The sequence below is a fragment of the Neolamprologus brichardi genome, chromosome 5, assembly GCF_056152115.1.
Source record: "Neolamprologus brichardi isolate AB-2024 chromosome 5, ASM5615211v1, whole genome shotgun sequence".
Taxonomy (NCBI): domain Eukaryota; kingdom Metazoa; phylum Chordata; class Actinopteri; order Cichliformes; family Cichlidae; genus Neolamprologus; species Neolamprologus brichardi.
This window is the reverse complement of record NC_142108.1, coordinates 3029368-3053803: the sequence shown is the minus strand read 5'-3', so window position 1 is coordinate 3053803 and position 24436 is coordinate 3029368. Positions and strand designations below refer to the sequence as shown.

General features: G+C 42.6%; 1 protein-coding gene across 1 annotated transcript in view; it reads right to left on the bottom strand.

Annotated features, from left to right (window-relative positions):
- Nucleotides 1–24072, bottom strand: part of slc41a1 (solute carrier family 41 member 1) — a 28675-nt gene extending 4603 nt beyond the window's left edge. The window contains exons 1-10 of the mRNA XM_006800186.3: nt 23832–24072; nt 20697–21827; nt 14317–14424; nt 9517–9588; nt 5895–6039; nt 3856–4002; nt 2825–2972; nt 2166–2245; nt 1700–1834; nt 16–164 (exon numbers count right to left, since the gene is read on the bottom strand). Of these exons, the coding sequence (XP_006800249.1) occupies nt 16–164; nt 1700–1834; nt 2166–2245; nt 2825–2972; nt 3856–4002; nt 5895–6039; nt 9517–9588; nt 14317–14424; nt 20697–21182 (1470 nt within the window). The 5' untranslated portion in view covers nt 21183–21827; nt 23832–24072. The remainder of the gene's footprint in view (nt 1–15; nt 165–1699; nt 1835–2165; nt 2246–2824; nt 2973–3855; nt 4003–5894; nt 6040–9516; nt 9589–14316; nt 14425–20696; nt 21828–23831) is intronic.
- Between the last annotated feature and the right edge of the window lie 364 nt (nt 24073–24436).

Genomic DNA, 24436 nt, shown 5'->3' with positions numbered 1-24436 from the left:
CAAACATATCTGTACCTGGAGTAGTGCAGCAAACAGGTAGAAGGTAATGAAGATGGGTGTGAGGGTGGTGTGTCCCCCCCTCAGGGAGTTGATGGTGTAGAGGAAGACGAGGTGCCCCGGGGCAACCAGCAGGAAAAGTACACGGGCTGAACGGGAGTTCACAGCTGGAACGGAGAGAGACGAACATGAGTTACATACGAGGAGATAGCATGATGGAAAACGCCGGACAACACTGGGAAAGACTCTCCTGTGAAGCAGGAACAGGACATGCCAACAAGGCTGTGTCATTAAGGTTATTTTTGTACTTGTTTTCTTTGAAAATCTTTAAAATAGTTTTGTTTTTCATAGTTGGTTTGTTTTTTAATGGTTCCTTGACACGCTGTTGTGGTTGTTTCGTCTCTGTTGTTGTTTTCTGTCTCTGTTGTCAATTTGTGACTTCGTGGTTGTTTTCCCTTTGTTGAGGCTTTGCCGTTTTCTTTGTTTGTTAAATGTTTGTAGTTATTTTGTCTCGCTGTCCGTGCTTTCTCACTTTGTCTGTTGTTGTTTTGTGGGTTTTTTCGACCTTTCCTCTGTTTTGCCTCTTTGTTGTCATTATTTTGACTTTAAGTTACTTACAATTTTTTGGTGGTCATTTTATGCCTGCAGTATTTTTAAATTCATTGTTGTTTAATTGCAGTCATGATGCACGTCATTATAATTATCTAATGGATTTCCTGATATCAAATAGTAACATCAAACTGGGCCCTGCACGAGCTGGCTTGAAGGATAAACTATGAAGAAGTCCAACACAGTTAGGATTTCTTTGTATTTGCTGGCTTGATAAAACCTCAAGCCCAAGTTGTAGATGACGGGTATCACAACAGTGGTAGTCGGCTGTCTCTGTTAAGCCGGGGTTTCTGCTTCAAGCTCTGTGTGTCCATATGAAAACATGCGTTTGCCACCTACATGAGTAAGATCTAGTAAAATCTATGAAGTCATTGCTGCAGATAAATGTTAAACTGATGATTTAGTGCAAGTTAATTGTTTTATGGCTGACTGCACTGTCTGTGCTGCTGTTTATTTCTGAGCGGACAGACCTGTGAAACTTTAAACTGGACCCATTGAAAGATTAACGATTACTGTCCCACAGCTGAACAAAAGACATGGCTTTAGTGTGTGAGCAGAGTGAAATAACGTTATTGATTGAGCAGGTATTCCTGGTGTGTGTTTTCTATTTTAGTAGCTACAATTCCAGCAGTGTAAATAAGACTTAACCGCACATTAGAATAAAATCTAAAATCATTTTATATATTTTCTCTATAACCAAATGAATACATGCACATTCCTGTGACAATGCAACACACAGTTTGCACTTCATTCAGTGATTTTTACTAAGGCAGGGCTTAACAACTTCTACACTTCCCCAACAAAGAATCAGCATTGCTCTTAAAATACGCTGCAAATAAAAGAATCAGTGAAATCGCAGCACCTCCACCTGACTTTAAACTAAACTCTGCGTATAGCCTGCTCCCGCCCAGGTTACATTGTCAGCATAATGTAAAAAAGAGTGACTCTTATCACACAGAAAACACTTTAAGCTCAATATAGCCAATAGTCTCACTTGTAATACACCCTCTATATGGAAAAAAAACTGTTTGCATGAGATAAAGAGTGGACGGGGACAGTGGAACATTTATTCCACTGCTGCCTGATAACTTACTGGAACCAAAGAAGGAGGTGCAGGGTGTGGGACACTTCCTGGGGGTTGGGTTGGGATCCCCCATGGGTATACCGTTCATGTGTAGATAGGTGGAGATTCGACTTGCCTGAACTGCTACCAGGTTACCTCCCACACCTGGCACATGAAAACATGACAAACCAACCTCAGTACTAACAAAAACATTTCTCCAATCGAGTATTGTGGAGCTGGCCTTTAGCTGTGCAAGAGCACGGCGCCATGCCAGCTCCATCGGTTAGTATTATCGCAGTGCACATATGCTTCCTCTGGCAGGCATTAGTCAGTGTGTCACTGTTACATGACACAGATGGGTGAGCACAGCAACAGCTCTAAATACACAATTTAATTGGTTCCAACAGATTTCTCTGCATTTGTTGTTTTACTAGTTGGCATATTGAGGGTTGTTATTTCCACCTGTTTTGTACACTTTTGTTCTCTGACTGCTCACCGTTGATGACTGGAGTGAAGACAGCCATGCCAGCAAAGTTTGGGTTGGTGACAGTTTTGTCGAGGATCAGACCACCGACACTGAAAGACACACACAAGCAAAAAAGTGAACAAAAAGTGAACATACTGCTATTTACCATACAAAAACATGGGTAAACTGAGAAGAGAGAACTACAATCAGACATTTAAAACACTTAAGGACCGATCTGTAATCTCGTATACATGATAATCTGTTATCCCGTGGAACACATTGGAGGTCTTTACCAATATAAAGCATCTTGAGGAAACCCTTGTTGTGATTTAGCACTGTATAAATGAAACTGAATTGAATTATATAGACTGTAAATGTACTCAAAAACATATTTTTTATGTTTAAGTTTTATTTATTAATTTAATATATTCTGCTCAAGGATGGATTCAGCCCTGAGCCTGAAAAGAAAACCTAAGCACCCTAACTGTAGAGTCTTCCTCATTGCCAGCAGGGGGAGACTCCTGCGTGTGCAAAAAGATGCCTCATGGGGTTTTCTCCTGTTCTGAGGATCGGGGTCTGGGATGGTGTGGAGCCTAGGTTGTTGGTAGGCTCTGTGACATCATCGGTGAATACAGCAATAGTAACCGAGAAAAACAAAGGCATAATCCACATAAGCAAGCACATCCTACCTGCTGATGGCCATGGCGATGATGACTGGCTCCCAGCCGGAGTAAAGGACCTCTCTGGTGGATGGGATCTTCCTGGCTATCAGCACCCATAGTGGGCACATCGCCACAAAAACTGCACACACTAGAGGGTTGGCATAATCATTGTACTCTGAATGGGGGAAAAAAGATATTGATGCTTTAGTAGGAACATCTTTGTCATATTTCGACATAATAATTTTTTCATTTTTTAATTTTCTGAGAATTATATAAAAAACACCTTGGACGTGACTGAAACACAACATTTTGACTGTTTTCATTTGGATTACCGTTAAATCATGGCCTTTCCTGCAGAAGGCAGTACTTCAGCTTGACTAACAATGCAGGAGATTACAGGCTGGTTACAACACCCAGACACCAGCCGTGTTTGAGAGTGTCTAAGCCAAAATATCCCAAATAAGCTCAACAAGCAGCAGTGAGTAGGACTATAAAGTCTGTAGATTCTCTGACAGACTAAAGAGCTACAGGATTATTCCACACTGTGCGTGTCAGTGTTTGTCACTGTCTGTGGTGTGCAAATGATGGAACAGCAGGGAGCTCGATGGAGCTGGGTGTGCTGCTGGTGAAGATGCTATCACAGCGCTAACAATACAGCCACACAGCTGTGGAGTTTCTCGCCCCGGAACACAGCGAGAGTAGGTGTGGGCGGCTTTCATCCTTATTTACCAAAAGCAGAGCAACATTTCATACATTCTACTCATGCCGCTCCCTTTTCTTTAATAACTTCAAAGGTAAAGAAGACTCTGGAAGCTGTTTGATGGATCTACCAACTATCAAAATAATGTTGAAATGATTCTGTCGGAATTTGGAAGTTACCTTCAGTTGCGAATCAGAGGCTCAGTTTAAGACTGACGCACATGCGAGAATTTGAGACGGCAAGTGTCCACTATTCAGACCACCTAATTGAGCACATCCAGGTAAAATAATGGATCGCACACCTGTTTTCAAATGGAAAAAGCAATAAGATCTGTGGGTATGCTCGTCATTTCCGTTACCTAGCTCTTTGTAGAGTCCTGTTGAGATGCCTGCCAGCAGGGACAGGGTGATCAGATCTCCTAGGCTAGCAGCGATGGGCGTGGCTACATTGTCAGGGTTGATGCCGACTTTTCTGGATGCAACAATCACGCCGATCATGATGAGACCTGTGAGATTTTAGATCAGAGGCATCACAACACAGAAGGCAAGCAATGCTCTTAACTGTCCAACTATACTCACTTAAAAAACAAAAAGAGTTATTTTGATGCTTGATTGCTCAATTGGGATTCTTTTGTTTCCCTTAAAGGAACTGACTTTGGCAAATACAAAGCCTGGTTACAAACAGCATGTGGGAGTAAGAGCCAGCATAATGTTTCCGCATATCTAAAATGTTTAAGGTTCTTTCCTACAGCAACCACAGACAGCTCATGTTGGTTTATAGCAAAAACAAAACAGCAACAAAAAAACGGTTTTGTCTGAAAAACAGTTTCGAAAACAGCTTCACTCAAACGTAGTTGTTGAGCTGATGGAAGCCAGCAAAAACACGACGACTGCACCTATAAAGCAATCTGATGTTGTCAGCGTGGTTCCAGGAATGTGTGATCAGTCCACCACTGTGGTTCAGACTGAAAGTTCTCAACAACAACTGACATCCGCTGTCCCCAGAGAAAGAAACCTACCGACTCCGCTCATCACACAACTTTTCAGCTGGTGCTACTTTAAAGTTTGTGGGTTTTACTGAAATGCTCTTATATTTGCTAGATGGAGATTTGTGGTGCACACAGAATGAACCCTGGTGACTTATGAGGTTGGACATATTAAAGGTTTTTGTTCAGATATAACAAATAAGCACCTGGATATGACTTCCATGTACCTGTGTATAGATACCTCAGGATGAACTGTCATGTTTGTCACTTAAATGTTGATCTCACCAAAATGTTCAAATGTTTGCCATTTCACACTTTGTGTTTAGTACTAATCTGCATATAGCATGCTAACACACTGAGCTATGATAGCATGTTGGGACTATTATAGCAGCTACATCCAAATATTACACATTTAATCCTACATACTACAAAGGCCAGCAAAACATTGACCAGTTCAATCTATTAGAATTATCCAGATAACTAATACTTTAGTTTTATTTTAGTTTAAGGCATTTCATTGATTAGAGATAAGAGATTCTTATTTCTTCTGTGGATGCTGGCATGCTTATTTACACACAATTTATTTGCAAAGCATGTTTTCATTGCACTTTACTAATGCATGTACCATATTATACACCTTAGCCAAAGGCAATATTTTTTGTGAACTTTTGGCACATCATATGAAAGAAAATAACATAAAAAGTACCATAAACTCCTACTATAGGGGCTAACACTAAAGACGTCTTATCTAACTGATAGCAAAATGAGGTTAACTTATTTATCGACTCTTTTTTGTGTAGATAACTATGGTATATGGACTGATTCTCATATAGTGCTTTTCTACTCTCCAGGAGTACTCAAAGCGCTGTATACAACATGCCACATTCACCCAATCACACCAGCATTGTCTTCTAAGTGCTTCCTAACTACCGTTCATACTCCGATGAACGCATCGGAGAGCAATTTGGGGTTAGTATCTTGCCCAAAGATACTTGGCATGCAGACTGGAGGAGCCACAGATCGAACCGCCAACCTTCTGATCAGTAGATGACAAGCTGAGCTATAGCCACCCTATAGAGTGGTTCACACGTTTGCCTATCAAATAAAGAGCTGAGGTTCAAGAAGGAGGCACATGTGCCTTACGGTGGTGCCACGAAGGGCATCTGGTACTAAAGAAATCTGTCAAATCAAACTCGTGGAGCTACCTGCTGTGGTGACCACTTGTGAACAAAGAGGCCGCTAAATGTAGCTTCTTCTTCTTCTTCTAGTTGTAACTATCAAGAGCTTAAACAGCACTTGAGTGAAAAAGTCTTGCTAATGATGGCAAATTAGCACTGAGAGTCACATAAAATCCTGACGTGACTGATGAGTAGCACTGTGAACACCCCTCACTTCCCAACTGGTGACCATACCTAGCAGCAGAGAAGCGATGAAGGCGGTGGCCACACTAGAGGCACACAACAGCACTGCATGGTCCAGCTTGAAGTGTCCCTCTGGGATCCAGCCAAAGATCACAGCAGCTATGGAGGCCAGGAACCCCACTACTGTGGCTTGGACCTGAGTGAAAACACACATATACAGATTTACCATAAGATAGTTCTTGTTGCTATGACTCACAGCTAACATGTAAACTCCTGATGAATGATATTATTATGGCCCATATAAGCATATTTCAGTCAGTCCATATACAATTTTTGACCTCATCTTCTTGATACATACAGTAACATTACAGGCTCCTTGTCAAAGTCAAGGAGGGATTCTTAGCATCATCATCAAATACTGTTGAAGGGCTGGTCCATTATCTACCATCTTTCTAATTCAACCAAGGACTGAGTGGGAAGGAAGGTGTGTATTATTACTATTCTTACAGAACAATAAGTAAAGTTATCAAAAAAAGAAAGTTTTCACAGACTACACAGGACTATGTAGTCTGTGAAAATCTAAGATCACTCTTTCATAGGAATTAAGAGAATAACTAGCAGCCAAATACTGCCAACAGAATGGACTTGATTAACTGACCATCAGCAAATGTGAAATGTACCTCCATAAAAACAGAATCTCTGGCTGTTTGCTGGTTTGGGGCATTCACATGTATGTTAACACAAAGTTACAACCTTCCCAGGAGTGGACGTTCCTGCAAATTCATCCCAAGGTCAGACCGTGCAGGGCTCGAAGAAACAGCAAGAAGCTCTAGAAGGCCTCAGTTTGCATGTTAAATGTTACAGCTCATGACGGTACAATTGAAAAAAGACTAAATAAGTATGGCTTGTCTGGGAAAGTTCAAATTCAAATTCAAATTTGAAAAGCATCTCCTCTCTAAAAAGAAAATGGCAGCGTGGCTTAGAGTTGCAAAGTTGCATCCAAACAAACCACACAACTTCTGGAGCAATGTGCTTTGGACAGAGCAGACAAAAGTGGACATGTTTAGCAACAATACACATTGCTATATCTGGGAAATCTATCTGTCCGTCCACCAGATAAAACTTGGTCAAAAACCGGGTCTTGCAACAGGAAAATCATCCCAAGCAAGCCAACATATCTTCAAGAGAACGGCTGAAAAGAACCCAGTCAGAGCTCAACCTGACTGGATGCTGTGGTGGGACCTTAAGAGAAAGGTGACAAAGACTGTAAGGAAGAATGGTTTAAAATTCCTCCACAACAATGTGACAGACTGTTAAATTTACACAGAAAACAGTTACCTGAAGTTATTGCTGCTAAAGGTAACCTGTAAATTGTAAATACTGTAAAACTTTTTTTTCCTGTCATTTAATGGTCGGGCATTGTACAGCTACAAGCATTTCACCCCCATGTCATACTGTGTGTGGTTGTGTGTGTGTGACAAATAAAATTTGAATTTGAATTTGAAAGGTGGTATCTTCACAATGCTAGTATTAATGTTAGCGTAGCATGCCTCCCTCTTGTCTAAATATGGTCACTTCTGGCTCCAAAAAAAAAAAAGAAAAAAAAAGATAGTGACTGCCATAAAGGTAAAGTGGAGGCTTGAGTGTGGAGTTCATAAATCAATGAGTAATGTCACGGCAGCTATGGTGCACACTCGCTATCTGTTTCAGTGTGAGTTCTCAGAATCATGTGAAGCAGTTTCCAGTGTAACCACCTTCGGAGAGCACCACTGTGACCCAATGTGAGTGCAAGATAACCCTAGATAGAAAGTTGTGACAGCACCGGCCAACACTGGCTTAGTGTTCCAGGAACTATGGACTCACCAGGTATTATATAAGCTCAACTATAAGCTCACATCACTGCAAACTACTAGGGTCGGGGTCCGTGTCACGAGAGACCAAACAAAGACTTTAAGCAATAAAGAGGTTTTCATGCCTTTGTTTGTGTACAATAAATAAAACACACTGCAAACTAATATAAAGAGCCGAGTACATGCAGCTTGGCTGCAGTGAGTAAATCAAGCACAAAATAGACCATACTCGACTGACATGTCTGTTCTGTCTCGATCCTTTTGAACGTGACGTCAACCCCTAACTCTTTTACAAATGTTACTGTGCTCTGTAGTGACTGGTCAGTGTGTTTACTGTGTGCAATAACTCGTGCAACAAGCTTTTCCAGACAGGGTGGTAACTGGCTTCCTGAAATGTGACATAAATGTGAAACACTGTACATTTGGGTTAACCCTCTCAAGGCAGGCGATGCAGATTTGCAACAAGTAAAAGCTAACAACCTGATTACCCCACATACATATTTTATGAGTTTTTTTTTACTCAGAAGTACCACTGCAGGTATTCTTTTGTGCATTAGCAACAAAAAATTAATTTGAGCCTGAGAGGGTTAAAGGACAGACTGTATTATGGGGACCACAATTTACAAAACGATCATCTTGCTTTATACAGTAAGGCTTTAAATCGGTGATAGGAACCATAAACACATCAGAAAAGGGTTTACTGAGGTAGCAGAGCAAACCTAGGAGCCTTTTTCCTCTGAACTCCCAAATAATTTGACTTTCAAGCTTGACGGTGACAGTAATAAAATTTGGAGTACTTGCTGAGAATGCAGATTTTGCCTTGTTGATTAGGACGTTTTTGTTAATGGGAAAATTTTTCATTCACAAATGCAGATACTTTAAAGCTAAACCATGTATAAACAGATGGCTGAATGACTTTAAACTCTGGGCTAAATCGCTGAAACTTGTGAATAACAAGAAAGCTCATAAACTTGTTGTTTTATTTAACGAGTTTAATCTATGTTAAAAAAGAAACCTCCCTATTTTATAATCATGACCGCCCTTTTTTGTTCATGTAATTTTTTGCCTTTGGTTCAAATCCTGCAATGACTGTTCTTTCTTTTTGTGCTAACTCTTTTGGCTTTGTGTTTATTGTTTTTTGTTTGTTTGTTTGTTTTCTTGCTATAATGCTCAACCGAGGATATTACATATTCAGATTAATGATGGTGCCTTGTATGTTATACTGTTGTTTGTAAATAAAGTTCTTAAAAATAAATAAATAAATAATAATAATAAAAAGATAAATAAAAAAAATTTGACTTTCAAGCAGAGAAATCTACCCCCTGGTGGCCATCAGAAACACTGCAAGCTTAACCTGTTAACATCTACCAGTCATCTGTGGCCTGTTCTCATCTAGATGCTTATATAGATTTTTTTTTCCTGCATGGCATTAGTCAGTGGTAATCCTACAACCTAGTTTAGGTGCATGCAAAAGGGTTGATTTTAAAAGTTACAGCTAGTTTTGGTGCTTGTTTAGCATGTAACTAAAATGCAAACTGATCCTAGTCCTACCGCGAAGTGGTTCAGCAGTGACCTGATGAATGTTAAGCTGTTAAGGCATTGCACTGACCTCATTTTAAACCCATCTTTTATATTCAGTTTCAAAATATTTTGATTTCAGTTTGAGATTTTTTAAAACTTTGCTGCTGCTTTGAGTATTACTACATGATTCCACTAGTACTATGATGCATTTCAGTGGTCTCATTATGTGACTGGTCTGTTTCGTGGATGTAATCATGGTTGAAGATGCTCCGTGACAGCAGTCTTCATTGTGTTTCCTGTACCTGGATGAGGGCCAAGTTCCCCATGATCATCTTCCACATGTCCTTGGCTGTGTCCATGTGCCCAATATTAGCCTGAAAAACACATAAGAACGAAAACGTTATCATGACCGTGTGTAAGTAGCTGTGTGTGTTTGTGGGTGCGTGGGGGGATACAGAGTGTTCACAGACTGTTGCCTCTTGGTCCCATCAGAACAATAGGGCGTCAGTTCTCTGGACAAAGACACTCTGATCTGATCCCCCACCCTGCGGCCGACTCCACTTATCTCATCTCTCCTCTTTCACATACACACCCTTAAACACACGCACACACTGATGGTCTTGTGCATCAAGTGGCTACAGTGGCTACAGTGGGCTACTGTGAACCCAGATCAATGATCCTAATGGCCATCCACAGTGAGGGGACACAAACAGACAATCTCCTCTTCCTCTTTGTCCTCGCTCGTTTGCATATGCAGAAGGAAGGGAGACAGCTGGATACATGAAAATCGCTCGTGAGGACATCACTTCATCCTTGGTTCTTCATTGAAAAGTGTATGAACTGCATGATCCCACTGCATGACTCAAGATACCTTCCAGAGCTTTAAATATTTTGTGTTACCTAATCTGTGAATTTAGTGTAATACCACGTGAGATATGGCTTTCACCTTTAATTTTGTCTCTAACGTTTATCCTCTGCCAGAGTGTTTGTCAATCACTCGTTAAAGTGATTTTCCCTGAACTTGTACTAACGTTTCTACATGAATAAAGTTTAAATGATTGGTGAAGATCCACAGCCGAACCCATAGAGATGCTTTCACCAGTAGGCGTGTGTGTGTGGTTGGTATTGTGGTGGTTTGATTCAGACAACATAGCTTCACAAAGCACCTGTGTATACTCTTCTAACTGACTGATTAACTTTTAGGGTTGTTAGTTGTCAGGTATTTCCTTTATAAGTGCAATCTATTCTACTTTCTTTGTGTCCCGAGTGCGAACTTGTGAGAACAAATCAGAGCTCAGAGATTTAAATAGACGCTAGCTGTAATAAATCTAAAAAAAAGAACATTTGCGAAGAGCTACTCAAAATGGTTTAACAGAAAATAGCATTGTCCAGTGGCTGGTGGTGTTATTCTGGTGTTGCAGACAACAAAGCACTGTTTTATCAAAAGCATTTGTGCGATTGGTGTCTGTCTTTGGCTAATGATCCACAAAACACCTCACAAGTTTTGGTTGAGATCAGACAACTAAATGTTCCAAACACGGGAACAACTCTCGTGTTTATGGCTGCTAGCTTATTTGACCTAACAATACACAGACTGGAATTCACCCGCTCTGCCTATCAAAGGCAAACCCACATACCAAAGTATTTAAATGAAAAAACAAAACAAAACAGGATTGAGAAAAAGCAGGATGGTCTCTATGCCTCAGTGCGTCCGTGTGAAGCATTACTCATCCTCTTACATTTCACATAGTCTTGCAGCATCCAGTTAATCTGGCACTAAAACAACTGGTCTTACATGACAATCAAGTTTGCAGCAATGTGCGTCAATATAACTCGTGCATCTGCCAGATACGAAGCATTAGAGTCACGAACACATGCACCACGCCCATCAGTAAGTATGTGCGTGCACGCCAGCTGCTACGACAGTCGTGCTGTCAGTCAGGGTGGGAAGATGGCCACGAATGCTGATAAGAAGGTTTAAGGCAAACAGATAAAACTGAGCCAAACAGCTGTGCAACTCCACATATGACTTTCCTTAAAACCTTGGAGCGTAATATAAGAGCCTCAGTTTCAAAGAATATATCTTGATGCAATAAAAGCTGCGAGGCTTTTGAATTTCCTAACCACATTTCCGTTTAGAACAACATGTAAACTGACAGAGTACACAGACGACACACAGAAATTCTCAGAAACATAGCCTGGCGTTATGTGATGATGTGTGATAATGATGCCAAATCCTTAGCTCTGTGTGTGTGTGTGTGTGTGTGTGTGTGTGTGTGTGTGTGTGTGTGTGTGTGTGTGTGTGTAGGAGGCTGGATTAATGGTGTTGGGATCATCAGAGAGATGTTAAAGTGATTCATAGATGACATAACATGGATATCCTAAAATTCAAAAGCAGCACCATGTTTTTGAGCTGCTGGCATTCACTCTTATTTAATAAATACAGAGCAAGTCTGCAGTTTCCAGCTCTGAATCCTGAACATACATGAGTTGAGTATACAGGGAAACAGCGACTGTTGTTGCCATTGTAATCTCTGATAACACTTTGCAATTTTTCCCAACTTTCTTTGCAATGCAGGTGGTGCTGGCAATCCATCAACGATCATACATAATCAATTAGGCCCAATTATATTCAACAGAACTGAGAAAACAGCTGCTTATTTCCTCATTCCTTAATCGCCTCAGTAAATAGGTTAAAAAAGTCCAAAGGGAAAAAAATCAAAAAGGAACCACAGTCATGTGAACTGAAAACTCCGACAGCCAGCCAGTACTGGGGATTACATGATTTTTTTCAGTTATAAGCGCATTAGGAAACTTACAGTGGTCTTAATCTGCTCATAATTAGCGGCGGCGTGGAAAGAAACGTGGTCCTGCTGAGGCCAGCCAGCAGAGAGCTAACAGTAATGTCTCAGGACAAGCACCAGGGTCGGGCCTACTTTGTGAAGATGGATGTGAGAAAAGTGAAAACTTTGCAGACTAAAGAAAGAATCGATGCAAAAGTCTGTTTTATTTATTTCCACGTAGATGCATGTAACGTTATTATGACTAATGCATTTTGTGTTTTCATTACTTTGAATACAGCCAATCGAACTACACAACGTTGGTTCAATCAGTGCTGAAGCTCTGACAAATCATTACTACTTCCACTTCCCAATCTGACAGTTATTAACCATTATACACTGGGCTCTGAATTAAAACAGAAATAAAATAGAAAGTAAAGCAAATCATTACAAAAATCTGTTGAAGTTTGAACCTTAAATCAGCATCAACGGTGTTTCCTCAAATATTCAACTTTTCCCGTTTGTTTTCCTCTATCGTTGGGCTCTTACTGAGAAAATGTGGAAATTATAAATATATAAAACCTCTGCAAAGTGCAGTTTTAAGTAGTGCACCTGCAAATCATATTCAACATTCAATTCTGCATTTGAAACCTTTGCTGTAGCCACCAATTCACAGGTTTAACCAACTGGGGTATTTAGGAGGTGATGACATAAACAAGATTTAAAGATTTAGCTTTAGCTTGAAGCAGAATGAGATGAGATGAGATAGCCTTTATTTGTCAGTTGCAGGTCTTTTGCCCACAACCGAGATGACAGACCTTGCCGACCGTACATACAATACAAACATCACATTGGGGAGACAGGTCAGGCTAGGTAGCGAGGAAAACATCAAAATGTGTAACACAAAAGGATAATACAGAATGAGTTAGTACACTGGAGCAATTTTCCAGAACAAATTTGCAAACATATGACTTTTTTTTGCAGCGTGGATAAGAAGTCACTGGTTTCCCACAGGCTAGTGGAAAGAATGTGAGGATTGGTGCAATTAAGAGCACTACTGGACTTATTAAAAAATGTACGTTTTGTTGCTAACCCCTGGTTACCTGCTAGCTATGTACAATGTGAAATGATATTGTTAGCTCACAGATAGCAAAGCAGTAAGAATTGTCTTTAGTATCAAACTGCAGTCACAGAATCACTGCACCTTCACAAACAAAAGCATGTGACTGTATACATTTGGCTATGAATGGCTAGATGGGTAACTAGCTGAAATTAGAGCTACTAAGAACTTTGGTATCTGTGAAACACTATAAGCAGCTAATAGTTAACCAAATGTTATATGACAATATGTTATTAAGGTTTCACGTTATGTGACTCCTAACCATGTGACGTTAACTTATTTTTATTGTGGGTGTGTGACAACATAGGGTCGAGCAAAGTAGCAGTCACACAGGCCTAGAGAGCAGCCCATCACCCTCTAGCAACTGCTGGTTACAAGGAGCAAATAAGTGTTCTGCAACCAGTTGGAAAGTGGTTGCAGAACAATCAGTGTGTATTCCTGAACGGTTGGTGAAAACTTCCTTGCAGTTGCTATCGATTTCCATGGTACTGACGCTGTGAAAATTGCGACACAAACAGGAAATGAAGACCATTTGCCTTCAGCTTAATTTCACCTAGCGAAAGGCAGCAACCTCTAGCAAAAACTCCTCAGACAATTGGAAATACTCATTTTTCCCTCACAACTGGTGGTTTTATGAAGTCCAATATGACAGAAAGTTCATGTCGCATTATGCAAGAAAGCTCTTAAATTATCTCCCAGCTCCAACAGTGATGTGAAACTGGGTTGAGCTATACCAACATATTCTGAGAATACAATCAATTTTTAGCTACTAGATCAAGGGAAAACATTTTTAGTTCAAATTACTTGATATTTGGAGTTCACGTCTTCAGGCAGAGGTAAAAAACTTCCATTCACCTTTAAACAACCTGCTAACCCAGGTGAACAAGCTAGATGGGGTCAGTGGAAATGTTTAGTGAGGAATGTGAGGAATCAGTTTGTCTGAAACCTATGTCACAATATGACCTCTGAACCTACACACAATCAGCTTTGAGGGGTCTGACAGTGACCATTGGTCTGGCAATAGATTGAACAACTATTAAAGAAAATTCAATGCAACTTAAAGTAAACAAATCCAAAATTTATACCTCAGTTACTCATCACTGCTAGGACAGCCTTTCAATATAAGATAAAAGGTCATGGAAGACGTGCAACCTGTAACAGGCTAGTAGTCTGAGGTGGAAACAAACAAACAAGTTTCTTACCGCTGTAGAAAGTCTGGAGGCCAGCGTCATCTCCAAGTTGCCTTTAAGCCCCAGCAGTGCAGGAACTAGGATGAACACCTCAGACACATCGGTGAACACCGTCCAGTGCTGCAATGACATAGCAAAACATTATTATCAGCACCACAACATTAACACAGCGCACACTCTGCCATACTGAAACAGGTTCACGGCCACACAGAATGCTGTCACCCGCATAGACAGAGGTTAGCTGCAGTTCGGAGCAGACTGTCTCTGGGTCTGTGCAACCTTTAATATTGATTTAGAGGTGAAACAACTCCTGCATTAAAGAGCAGAAAGTCTGCCTCTATAGACCATTCACACTATGTATCATGCCAGCTCCCTCTTAACAAGAACAAGGGCAGTAAAACCTAAAGCTGAAATGATTGATCACTCTCCTACTTTAGCTTGCATTCTGTTTTCCTTCTCTATCACCTTTACCCACCATCTCCTGTAGCGTAAACACAGGGACTGTCTCATGTTTCTGTGTAATCATAATACTATACACATTTATATTTATATCAAAATCTGTACTGTACAAGATATTCCAGAATAAAAGCAGACTGCAATCTCGGTATTTTTTCACCCCAACCGGTCGCAGCAGATGGCCCCGCCCCTCCCTGAGCCTGGTTCTGCTGGAGGTTTCTTCCTGTTAAAAGGGAGTTTTTCCTTCCCACTGTCGCCAAAGTGCTTGCTCATAGGGGGTCATATGATTGTTGGATTTTTCTCTGTATCTATTATTGTATGATCTACTATGCAATATAAAGCGCCTTGAGGCGACTGTTGTTGTGATTTGGCGCTATATAAATAAAACCGAATTGAACTGAATATTTTTTGATGGGCGGAACCAGATCTTGTTCTCCACACGGCCGTTTCCCCATCCAGTGCCACACAAATGGAAACAGCTAAACAGCATCAGTAAGATAGATGGGACTGAATATTTAGAAGCCAAGTGAACTAGATGATTAGCAACTCTTAAAGGCAAAGCATTATGTTAATTTCCAGTTTAGCCGTTTTAGCTCCCTCACATCTAAGCCAACTCTCTTCTCATTGGTTAAAGATACCCAATCTCATTGATATCATCAGGCAAATGCTAAACCTGAACACTGTTATGGCTTATAGGATTACTTGTACATATGGTACTCTGATTATCTGAAACTTTGTCCATGTTTAATATGAGCACCACTGTAATCTATTATATAGTATGCATAAGATAGAAAATAAGGAAAAGCAAAATATTTCTCAGTGCTCTGCCCTCCTCATGGGGACCCTCTGCGACACATAACACAGCATGAGTGTACAAAACATCCGACTGAATTAATAGAGTAAAGCCAAAGCCCAGTGCATCATGTACCATAGTAAAAATAGTTTGATATTACTTGTGCCTACTTTAGTGCTTCAGCATCTGGTCATTCATTGCCAGGGGTGCGCTTGCTTGCTCAGCTCTTACCGCAGCATAAAAAAAGCTACATTTTGCTGTACACACTACTCCGAGAAAGTCAGCCAGCAGCTCATCTATCTAAATCAGCTTTGAAGGTAGTGGACTAGCTGGACAGAGCCACAAATAAGGGAACGAGTGAGGAACAAGACTGCTCAGCTGTGTATCCAGTAGATGGTCTGAAATTACATTTACAGCTAGTATTATTAGGCCTGACCTTCGATAACCTGGTTCCTGGCTGCTGGCCAGTCCTCGAGAGGTGGGTTCCCTGTAACTCCCTCTGTGAACTTCTCCCTCCATTAGACTTCATGCAGCGATAGCAGATTTGCGGTCTACTGTGGCCAGAAACAAAGCTATTGCTGAGGCTAAGGCCATCGATTTATCTCCAGTCAAAGTGCTTATCATAGGTGCCGGTCCCACTGGCTCCCAGCACTTACAGTCCAGTCTAACCCGAGCGGAATCAATATTCACTGAGGCTGACACCGAGCAGAAAAGAAAGAGGGGAAAACAGATGCTGAAGCTGCAAGACAACACTGCTGGCCTGCATTTCTCACACAGAGGTCTAATGTGTGTGCTCGCTAGGTTGCTCCCACCAGATGTACAGCACTGATAAGGAGTGCCGCCTACACTCGTACGCTCGTGTTGTCTTTAGAGGTGGTGGTTGAACTCCTTCGGCCTATCCCTTTAGCTGTCGTTAAGCCAAGCAGAGCTCGTTTCCAACAACCAGCCTCTCAGCTTGGCTCACTGCCCTCTGCCAACCCGACAGCCTTGTGAGCACTTCTCTCTTCTTTCATAGCTGTATGTTTTCAAGCTTTCCTTCTGTCTCACTGGCCTATCTTCCTCTTTGCCTCCCCTGTGGTGATATATGTTGTTGTCTCCATGGAACGCTGGCTCGGAGCCAAACAAACCCTCCCTCCTCGCTTCTAAGAACTCGACTGGAGAACCGCAGTACCTCTGTGTACAGACCTATAGGAGCTCTGGTATGCAAGCCCCGCAAGGGTCAGGATGCCCAGTTGAGAAACGTGACCTTTTATTTTATTTGTGATAACTGTACTTGCTGTGTTGAGCGGGACGCCGAACCCCGATGGCATGCAATGTCAACGCAACTCCAGCAGCGTCACAGACACTACAGCAGGTGGTGTCTGTTTCGTTTTTCTGTTGCTGCAGCATGGATGGTACAGTCAGGGTCTAGTTTATCTGTATAAGCTAATATCTGCATTTAGATAAGAAGAATATGTAGGGCAAGCTACCAGAGGAATCTGTAGTCTATATGTAGTTTTACCGAGCAGGTTTTGGCTGCATGAATGGAAAGAGTCCAAGTGGGGAGCAAAAGAAAGTCAAAACTCCATCTCAAAACCATCAGCTATCATCACATGGTAATTTACCTCTTTTTAGATTTCTGTGAATTTTGAAAGGAAAATCAAACACAGTCCCCACAGTTCAAGTCGGCAACCTAGATAATGTTTTCGCAGGCCTGAGCCTGGTTCTGCTGGAGGTTTCTTCCTGTTATGAAGGGAGTTTGCTGCTCATACAGGCTTGTATGATTGCTGGGGTTTTCTATCTACTATTGTGGAGTCTTTGCCTTACGATACAAAGTGACTTGAGGCTGGTAATGTTGGGATATGGTGCCATATCAATAAAACTGAACTGAACTGAATTGTTTGGGACCAGATAAGAAGGGCTGGGGTGGAAAGCCTGAACTCTGTGATGAGGGGGGGGGAGCAAATAAGCAGCCTAGGATCAAAGGTTCCTCAGGATCTTTCACACTGTGAAAGATTAATCAACACAAAAGCACTCTAACCCACTAATCCTGTCCATCCCTATCACTCACATCCTAACCAAGCAGCTATCTGGGATATGGTCACGTTTTAAGAGCTGCGAGCTGATAACATTGTTAATGACCGTCACGTCATCAACGCTACAAGCAAAAGTAACCAAAATAAAACAACTACTCATAACAAGCGGTCGGTCACTGCAATAGGGAGGGCAGAAGTTTAGACACATATGCTTACATGGGGTTATTAAATTGTGATTTTTAAGATTTTGTTCAGACAAATTCTGGAAAAAATAGAAAAATAGCATAGTGTGGTGTGAATTTAAGTAGTGTCTGATTAAGCTATGGAAACCAAAGTCTGGGTATGAAGCTAGAAGCTGAAGAGACGATTCAGTTTGAGGGAATTAAGCCCACGTTCTGGTTTCAAAGTGACTCCTGTGTGAAAACCAAGCAAGTGATGTGGTTGGACCAAAATGGTATCTGGTGGGTAGTGAAGGCTTGGCCAGAGTTAAACCTTTGTGTGGACTATGATTTCCTGTTTACTGGCTGCTGTATTTTTAGACCGTGTGTCTTTGAGGCTGAAGCTGTGTTCTTTTTCCTCTTTTTTGGTGTTTCAGTCTACAGACACCGCACACCAGGCCAGACGGCTAACTCTGAGGCAGGCAAACACACGCGGATGATTATCATAACATACAACACTGGACACGCATATTTGCTTTTGTCTTTTTTCAGCCTTTTGTTTGTAGATTGATTGCTCAAATGATGAAATCTTATGTGACTGTGAGTAAGTGTGCGTGTGTTTCAAAATAACAAAAATCACCCATTTGGCCTTGGACTCCGACATCCCCAAGAAAACTAGCACTGCGTGACCTTTCCAAACCACACGTAACCTTCAGTCCAACTGAGCAGGTCAGTCCTGGGTTCCCGGCCCTGCCAATGAGAGACTGACAGTTTTAGGTCATTTGCCTGCCAAGTCACTAAGCACAACTATGCAGACGTCTCACTCCTCTATACCAGTTGGACAATCCTTTCTGGGCCAACCTTGTGAGGGAAAAAGGCCAGAAAACTCTGTGCGTGTGTGGTAGATGGTCAAAGTGACCAGGATTTAAGAGGTCAAAGAGCCAATATAGAAAGTGACACAGAAAGTCGAGTATACAAGTGTCCAAACCACAGCTTTTAAACTCGGGCCAGGCAGACACATTAACTAAAGGTTCAGGCATCCCAGAAGAAAAACTTGCTACTGGCTATAGTGCTTTCTTTGTCTCATAACCAATATATCATCTTTGGAGCTGGAGATTACTGAGTCCTGACCTTTTTATTCTAACCTCCAGGAGAAATAAGGGGTAAACAAATGAACCAAAAGAACAAACAAATAATTCTGTCTAATTTGAGAACAATCCAAGAAACACAAGAACAGCAAGACCCAAATGACTTTGAATTTTATCCACAGAGAGAAACTTCTGAACTCAGGCGAGCTAGTTGAGTTCTCCTGGATCACTTTATCTCATCTGATAATCAAATAAAGATCTGTGCTTTACTTGTCTGCATAAATTAGCTCCTTATTTAGCGAGACAAATAAGGATCAGTGCAGCAAGAAAACAGACCTGCCTCGTGTTTTAGCATCAAGTTAAAACTTGTTCTATTCACGTTTTGGCAATCAGGAGACAAAAAAAAGAGTTTTCCAACACGAGAAACTACATCTACTTTTTCATCAGCTTCATATACATTAGGTATTGGGGCTCGACTTAACCCTAAGCATGTGACCTCAGAAAGTTATGCTCACTTATAGCCGAGGATCAACTGCAGTCCCAACGAGAGAGAGAGAGAGAGTGAGATAGAGTTAGACAACTACCTTCCTGCAAGGACAGGGGGGATTAGCTGAGTTAGCGTTTCATGGTGTCATGGGGGGAATTAGGCAGCCAGACGACCTGCTGGATGCTCAGCCGACCTCAATGGAACTGCAGTGAGAAGCCTGGCATCTTACTGCAGCCATTTCTTTCAGCTATTTACTCTCAGGTACAAGAGTGCTAGACCAGCAGGGAGGGATACGGCCCTCTACCTTCTGTGTGAGCTTGTTTCCAGTCACACCTCTGAAAGAATGGTGCACTGAGTGTTTTGGAAATTAAAGAGAACGCAGCAGCATGGTGCCTAAGTTGAGGCAGCATGAAAACTTTTTTGACCTCAAACCTCTGCATTCCTGGTTTAGCGAGGATACCTAACCACATGGTAATAGAGGCCTTGGCGCTGAATTGTATTTTGTTTTTACTCCGACTCTAGCTCAGCTGTAGTACGCTGCCATTTCAGGTGCTCAAAGAAAGTAAACTTATTCCCCCGCCTCCCGCCTCCTGTCTGTTCTGAGTTCCTGGGGTCCACCATGTTGGCATCAGCGTGTGTGCACAGTTTGCCCAGACCTGGCGGACTGACACGGCCGGCTTTATCTGCATTCCAAGCGGACTTCAAATAAATATATGACCTGTCAAAATGACAGAGCACACTTGGATCCTCTCAGAACAAAGGCAGTGACTCATCAGTCCTATTCTTCTTTAAAGGCCGAGTGGATCATATAGCTCCCCGGCTATGCACTGCTATGCAAATACCGTCTATTGTTCCTTGTACTTTATGTGAGATTTTGAAAAGAGGTGTGTGTGTGTGATGACTCGTTAGAAGACACACCAGTGTGTACCAGTATGCGCCAGCCACAGGGACAGTCAGCCCAGCCGCTGAGGAGAAAATGTTATGTAAATACCCCCACGGTGTCTGATAACTGCCCCATACACACATCCCCAAAGACAGGCAACCAGATAGGCCACCAGCACGATGACTGACACACGCCAAGGCAAACCGGCCTTGTGCACTAGATCATTCAAATGTTTCACGTGCGAGCCTACCCCATAAGTGTGACTACACATGGCCTGCTTGGTGCAGTGGATCTCCTGAGAAAAACAGCTGTGAAATGAAATGTAAATGCCTGCGAGGAAAAGTTGGGGTTGTGCATTGACACCAGACTTTTTGCAAGTTCCAACAGCCAAACCCCTGTCAATGCAAAAAACAAAACAAAACAAAAACTTTTTAAAGAGTAAACACAGGATTAACCAGCCTGGGTTCTTTATTCTGAGTTGCCAATTACGTTGTGTAAGAAATCTCACTCACCTGGACGATGTCTAGCACCATCCCTGCTGCCACCGTCCCGAACCCGGCCAGCAAGAAGGGGAAGACCACCTGCAGTCCGATGGAAAAGGAGGTCTCCTTGAGGGGTGCTGTTGGTTCGGGGCTCTGATCGGTGCTGGTGTCATCACTCTCGTTGCTCTGGCTCGCATTCTCCAGGAGAGCATCCTCCTCTCGCTGACCTTTGGCATTGGCCCGACAGTCCATGGCCACCACAATCTCCGACCTCTCGTCGTTCTCCCCAGTCTCATTCACTCGCTCGGGGAAAGATGTGACCTCGGTGAGCTCAAACTCATCCCCGGTCACCGGGCTCACTTCTTCGGGGCCCTTGGTCAGGATCACCGGGTGGACGGTGCAGTTGGAGTTGAGGAAGGCCGAAGTGAGGGGGCCTCCCTCCTTCTTCATCTCAATGGCCCCAGAGGACATGTCGATGTCGGGGAGCTTTTCTTGTTCTTTCGACCAAAGTACCATGCGGAAGCCTTTGAAGACAGTGGGCTTGATAAGAAAAGGTCAGCGTGCCTCAGCCTAACGGTTTTGTGGGAAAGTCAGAACTGACCACCGGATCTGGTTTTGAACCTGATCAGTCCAACTGATTTATCCCATTAAAGAGGCCGACAAGGTGTGGAGGTCGGTCATAAAGACTGGGAGAAAAACACTCTGCCAGAAAAAACCTGCAGCGAGGCACATGCAGCCGTGCGTCTGCAAAGCCCGTGTTCCTGTCGGTGCTTCGGGAGCAGAACCAGTATGTTCTCCATTCACTGCAAGGTGCTCAGGTTAGGCCGGCAAAAAACAGAAGACATACTGGTTCAACATAGAAAAGGATAGAAAACAACAGGGAGGGGACTCACCACAGAAATCCCCTGCAGTCAGCTGCAAACAGTCCTTTGCAGTTCAGTACAAGCTGGAAAAATATGTAAATCAGAGACCTGCAGTGGCACCGGTCATGCTGTCAGTCTGCTGTCCATGTGAGACTGGTCGCTGCACAGGGCTCCAAACGTCTCACTTTACACCACGTGGCCGCTGGACAGTTTTCAAATGTGATATTTAAAGGTCTCAGTGTGAGGATTGAATTACCAACAGTGGAAAAGTATCTCTCCAACCAGAGTGGACCGTCACCTGGGGAAAGAATGAATATCATTAATTATTCGGTCTTAAATAAAAAAGATTTTCCAGCAATACTCCACGTCTATTTCCATAAATCTCTAAGTAGCAGGGCAGCTTTTACTGCTCTGATCAAAATATTCATAAATCAAAAATTCCAAAAAGTTACAAACCAACATTCAGATCTAACTGGTGAGAGGACAGAGACACTGTGCGGTGGTGTTTAGGCTTGGATGTTGCAGCTCGTCATATTCAGATGTTAAAATAAATAAAGAGGACAGAAAATCACTGTTAGGCACTAACTTCACCGTGGGTACCACAAATGCCCCGTCAGCCCTACTAATAGATTAGTATAGCCGCAAACAATTGTTTGCTCTCCCCTCCATTACAGCAGTGCTGAGCAGAGCCCAACAGTGAGTTTAAAAACAGTTTCATCCAGCGCCAAATTTCCTCCCGGTGGCTAAAAATATTCCACCATTAACAGAGGCGCTGCGCACATCCTCTGCAAGCACAGCTTCCAACCACAGCAGCGCAACAACGACCACTGTCACGATTTTCAAAGTAAAAAACACCCCTCACTTTACCCGTGAGCCCAGAGTGCCGTTGTTGTGCCAAAAAGTGATTGTCTGCCAAAAACTGATTTCCGGTATTTGCCAAAAACTGATTGCTCGTATTTAAACTGCTATAAGTAATTTGTTGGCCTATAATATGTTAAACATATGTCAAATGCATCCTTTATGGATGACATAAAGTCATCTTGAGCCACAAACAACTTTCGTGTAACAAGGTAGAAGCCGCAATCAGTTTTTGGCAGTGACTTTTATATAACCTTTATTTATGCAGTTAAAAAAATCTCATTAACATTAAAAATGTCTTTTGTAAGAGTAAGCTAAGAGGACAGCAGAAATGCCAACAAATATTACAATAGTTCTGTAAAAATATTTTAAGTGGGGATAAAGGACCGGATTGGCTATAATGTAAGTATATTAACACAGAGTTGTAAAGATACTTGAAAAACAGATATTTTTTTTATTTCTATATGTAACCCCTTTGTAATCCCTGTTCACCGAAGTCTATTTATGAACATACGTAAAGATATTACACATAAAAAATACACAGAAACATTGGAAATCAGTTTTTGGCACAACACCGTCAGCTTAAACCCCCCAACTCTTAAACTCACTGCAGCAGACAGGAGTGTAACAAACAGTAACACAACAGAGATCCCCTTCACACATCAGAAACAACCTCACGTACCGAGCGTGGACACACATGTCATTCACACCGACATGAACTACTTGTATCAACAGAAGTAAGCAGCAGGTAAAGCAAAGCATTCAGTGCTGCTTTAATTAAAACAATAATGTCAGCTACTGACATACACTGCTGTATTATTCAACTCAGTGTGGTGATGAAGCCTGTTGAAAAAATACCACCACCAATCTATGACGCGATCCATGGTGAGATCAAGTCACGGTCCACCCGTTTTTACTTCACATAATAAAGCAGCTTTTACGCTGAAGGCCTTTCTTTTACCTTCCAGTGTTGCTGCTGCTGACTTGAAGCAGCTTTCCTCTGACTGCAAGTTGCGACATCCGCACGGACTTTCCCGGCTCAAACAATCCTCTGCTTAGTAGTCAGGACCAACACCACCCGAACCCAACATGGCAAAGGCGTAAATTAGTGCTCCCCTGGTCAGGGCTGAATAGACGAGCCCCGCTATTCTGTTCTGCTTCTCATTTAAACGAGGGCAGAGGGCTCTCTGTTCCATCGCCGGGCTGGAGCCCATGTCACTGCCACTGTAACCACGAGTGTTAAACTCGTGAAAAATTGTGTCCCCCCCCCACCCCCCCCTAAAAAAGAGAAAAAAAGTAGTCATTCTTCACCATCACCATAGCTGAGGTACAAGTTGCGGCTTTGCAGTTTGAGTCCCGAATGACACATCCCGGTGGAAATGTGCACATTAAAATAAGTAATGTAAAAATAAATACATACATAAAAAAGCTCACGGGTGCTTACCTCTGAGTGCCAGCGGTCCTCGGTGTGAGGGGCGGACAGACCGGAGTGATGATCTGTATGAGTACAGGGACTCCGTGTGCCCGGCTGAATTTATCCTCCACCTCTTGTTAACGCGCTCAGGCTTGTGAGGCGTGGAAGCCGGTACGCACGCCTTATGTGCGGTACCGGCTCTGCACAGCTGATTTAATGGTTAATGTTAGTTAATGGTTAAGCCCTGCCCTCTGTGCGGCTCCAGTCTGCCCGTTGCATTGTACACATGCAGTGCCCCACGCCGCCCGGCTGCCTGGATGCGCATCTATAATACACGCGCACGGTGCAGGGGGCCAGGAAGCCACTAGGCGGGCCCTCCTTCCACAATCTGGATAGTCGATATAGACCCCCGCCCCACCTTTACCTCCCTCCCCTACATTACCGACCTTCCACCCCTCTGGTTTCCATTGCGCACAAGCCCCCCCACAACCTCCACCCAGTGCGTGCCCATGCCGTGCCAGTCTCTTCCACAAGCCACTAATTTACTACCACCGCGCGGAGACTGCAGTTTTAGTTTAACAGTACAGCTTGATTTCTCAATGAATGGGCTGGCAGGGGTATGAGTACGGTCTGTA